The sequence below is a fragment of the Nicotiana tabacum genome, chromosome 13 (genome assembly GCF_000715075.1).
Source record: "Nicotiana tabacum cultivar K326 chromosome 13, ASM71507v2, whole genome shotgun sequence".
NCBI classification, from domain to species: Eukaryota; Viridiplantae; Streptophyta; class Magnoliopsida; order Solanales; family Solanaceae; genus Nicotiana; species Nicotiana tabacum.
Window position 1 is genome coordinate 94,842,424 of NC_134092.1, and position 4,188 is coordinate 94,846,611.

Consider the following 4,188-nt stretch of genomic DNA (forward strand, 5'->3'; position numbering starts at 1 on the left):
GTCATTATGTTGGATTCTTACTGTTAAAGTGAGACTATGAAGAGATTAGTATTTATGTTTTTTCCTAAAATAAAATATGTATATGCTTGCTGTTTATGGTATATGTGAATGATTCACCTGTTAGAAATTCAGAGGCATTTATGATGAAGATGTGAGCATCTAGAAATGTTCTAGTTTATCTTTTACTTGCACATAGCTCTAATTATTATCTCAGCAAAAGTGAATATGTTAGGTTTCGTGAATGGGTGTGAATGAGAAATGGAAGACACATGTAGACATATAAAATTTATTGGGTCTAATCCATACAAGATTTGGATTAAATTCAATTGGGTTAAATAATTAATTTGGGCTTTACACGTTAAATTAGTCCATTTTATTATTTTCGAACCCAAGGTTCATTTCATCTTAAGACCCAGACTCATACCATGTGACAAGTGACATGGCATATCTAGTCAAACTGCAAGCCAAAAAGATGACGCCACGTGTTAAATGAATCCAAGTCAAAAAGCAAGAACCAACCACAGGTCGCCAAGTGGCTAAAATGACATGGGCCAATCAGAATCAAGCAAGAGAGTTCATATGTAGCTGGACTGTCCATCCTCTACAACTATAAATAGAGGGGTTACATAACTCTCAGAGGACATTCAGAGTTGGAGAAGAACATTCCGCAATTGGTGAAGGCATCCACAAACAGAGAGATCAATCATCAAGTGCATAGTTCTTCAACAATGGAGTGATCAATGGAGTTCTTCCCGGAGATCAACCTGTAACAACAAAGTGTTGTTCGACGTTCTTGGCGATTAAATACATCACAAGGAGGTCTGCATTGTCCTACATTTGAGAAAGACGCTTCTCAAGCCCTCGAATAACGGAGAATTTTAGAGAGGAGAATCAAGGGATACATAGAATTGTACTCACAAATATTTATCAATAAAATATCTTTTTTTTCATATTATTTTTGTTGCAGTTTATTTTTCGAACTACGAAAATTTATTGCGAACAAATTTTGGCGCGCCCAGTGGGACCCATTCTGCCCTTTATCTCTCCTTCTTGCAAGTTGAAAACTACGAACTTTAGATCTGCCGCTACAATGGCCTTCCGCAAGTGTGATGTTTCACGCAAAGATACTACTGCTGCCGCATCCATTGAGCTCAGTCATGTTGGCCCAATCATTCGAAGCAAGTTCAAGGCTAGTGGCTTAGATGGATTCGAATACTTCGCCTCCTTGGAGATAGCAAAGAAGAGTAGATCTCACATGACGTCTGCAACCACAATCTTTGGGAGCAACACCCCATTCTTGCTATTTGACGAACTTTCTCAAACAACCTCCAACCTTGGTGAACTTGAGGATCTGGTGGATTCTCCGGTTTCAACGAAAGTCAACGGCTTAATGACCGACGCAACTAAAGTGGACGAAAAGTTTGCCATGATGGAACATACTATAGAAGTCTTGAAGAAATCTGTTGAAGACAAAGACCTTCAAATCGCTCAATTCATGAACAAACTGGAGTCCTATGCACCTGGAGAGTCAACCCACGTCCCTCCTCGTTCACCTGTCCTCACCTTGCAAAAAACATCTGTTGCGGAATCATTTGCCAAGTTCAGCATTCAGAGGGAACAATAATCCACTTCGGTTGCGGCATTATCTATCCAACAATTGCAAGACATGATAATAAACACCATCAGAGCTCAATACGGCGGACTATCACAAAGTTCATTGTACTACTCTAAGCCTTATACTAAGAGGATTGATTGTTTAACTATGCCAACCAATTATCAACCACCAAAGCTACATCAATTTGATGGCAAAGGAAACCCAAGGCAACATATTGCCCACTTTGTCGAGACTTGTAGCAATGCTGGAACGCATGGTGACCTTTTGGTAAAGCAGTTTGTTCGTTCGCTGAAAGGGAATGCATTTGACTGGTATATTGACTTGGAACCCAAGTCCATTGATAGTTGGGAGCAACTTGAGAAGGCATTCCTCAATCGTTTTTACAGTACCCGAAGAACTGTAAGCATGATAGAGTTGACAGGCACCAAGCAAAGGAAGGACAAGCCTGTGGTGGATTACATCAATCGTTGGAGGGCATTAAGTTTGGACTGCAAGGATTGCCTTTCAGAAACATCTGCAGTGGTAATGTGCATTCAGGGAATGCGTTGGGGCCTTTTGTACATCCTACAAGGGATCAAACCGCGAACTTTTGAAGAACTTGCAATGCAAGCTCACGACATAGAGTTAAACATCGCAAGCCATGGAAAGGCATATCCATTTGCTGATCAGAAGGAGTTCAAGAAAAATGTTGCATCAAAGAACCAAACCAAAGAATCTATGGTGGTGAAAGCAACTTCTGTGAAAATCACGACTAAGCAAAATGTCAAGGAGGATAAGACCCCGAGTCAATATTCCAAAGAGGAGAAACGTTGTCCAACCTTGAAGGAATTGGAGGCGAAGGTTTATCCGTTTCCAGATTCAGACGTACCCACGATCCTCGACGAATTGCTGACCAAGAAAGTCATCGATCTCCCTGAATCAAAAAGTCCTGAGGAAATTGGTAAATTTGGCGATCCGAAACACTGCAAGTTTCATCGCGTCATTAGCCACCCTACAGAGAAATGCTTCATCCTAAAGGAGAAAATCATGGCTCTTGTAAGTGAAGGAAAAATCATCATAGACATGGATGAAATAGCAGAAGCAAATCATGCAAGTATCGCGCTCAAGGAAAAGAAGTGTTCAAGGTTGCAGAACGCGTCAAGCACCGCCTTCTTATAATTTGGAAGTTTCGAGGCCATTGAAGTTGATCTTCCAGGGAAAACTCTTGAAGGTTCACTAAAGCTGGACACTCTGTCCAAAGACAAAGACGATGAGGGTTGGAATCTAGTCACTCATAAGAAACGAAGACATCAAGAAGTTTTGAGGCTACCACTTCCTAAGCCAGGAGCAAAAATAAGCAATGTGGATAAGCTACAACCACCAAGAATTATCGAATCTTCTGTTAGCAAGAAGATTAACGGTGCCTTATCGCCGAAGTTCCGAAATCCCATCACATTGCATGAATTCTTTCTTGGAAAATTCCTTCATGGAGGTCACGTTGGTGCAACTCATGTAGTTTCTAGTACTGATGAAACAAAGGAAACCAACGATGAGCTCGCTCCAATGAAAACACAAGAACATCATGATAACAGAAAAGTTGTCACATGTTGTGCAACAATTTCCTCCACAGATGATGACTTGCTGCTAGGGTCTAGGACACATAACAGACCTTTGTTCGTTGTAGGCACCATTCAGGAACAACATCTCAATCGCATACTTGTTGATGATGGTTCAGCTGTCAACATCATGCCAAAGATAGTGCTAAAAAAGCTTGGGATCTATATCGATGAGCTATCCAAAAGTAACCTAACAATCCAAGGTTTCAACCAAGGAGGACAACGAGCCATAGGTATGATCTGCGTAGGACTATCCATTGGTGATATGAAGTCAAACACCTTGATTCACATCATAGATGCTAAAACATCATACAACCTACTGCTCGGACGTCCTTGGATTCATGAGAATGGAGTGGTATCGTCTACTTTGCATCAATGTCTGAAGTACATAAGGGATGGAGAGATAGTCAAAATTGAAGCAGACATCAATCCTTTCACTAAGACGGAGTCATACTTTGCAGATGCAAAATTCTACCTAGATTCTTGTGAACCGAGTGTGGAGAAACCATCATCAGTCGACGAAGCTGATGTCAAGTCAGAAGAAGAAAATAAGGCTCAATGAACTACCACCAAGCTGTCTAATAAGAGAACCGAAGAAGTCTCCATTAAGCTATCATCATCTGAAGGTGACATACAGACAAAGACTAATAAGGAGCATCTAGTTTTTCGCTATGTTCCATGTGAGCGTCGAAAGAAAGGGCAGCCTTTGCTACAGGAATGTACTCCAAAGAAGCAAATGAGTCACAAAGATATCCAACATTTGAGGGTGCATATGACTGTCCTAGTTGCACAAATCCCATACGTGACTTGTGAGTCTACTAAAGGAAATCTCCATGCTGATAAAATAAAATGGCACTATGATCCTAAGGCCTTCATACTGCTTGAAAAGACTGGTATGAATTCTCCAATCCATCAAGATTAGGAGAACTTAAAGATGAAGTCACAGGTGAAAAGATACATGGGCTCAATGAGTCCCAA

The 4,188-nt window shown here is 40.9% G+C and overlaps 1 protein-coding gene across 1 annotated transcript; it reads left to right on the forward strand.

Moving 5' to 3' along the window:
- Positions 1 to 1,762: 1,762 nt before the first annotated feature.
- On the forward strand, positions 1,763 to 3,772 carry LOC142168239 (uncharacterized). The gene is made up of 2 exons (XM_075228897.1): positions 1,763 to 2,708; positions 2,811 to 3,772. The coding sequence occupies exons 1-2, from the start codon at positions 1,763 to 1,765 to the stop codon at positions 3,770 to 3,772; spliced, it is 1,908 nt and encodes a 635-aa protein (XP_075084998.1).
- Positions 3,773 to 4,188: the final 416 nt, after the last annotated feature.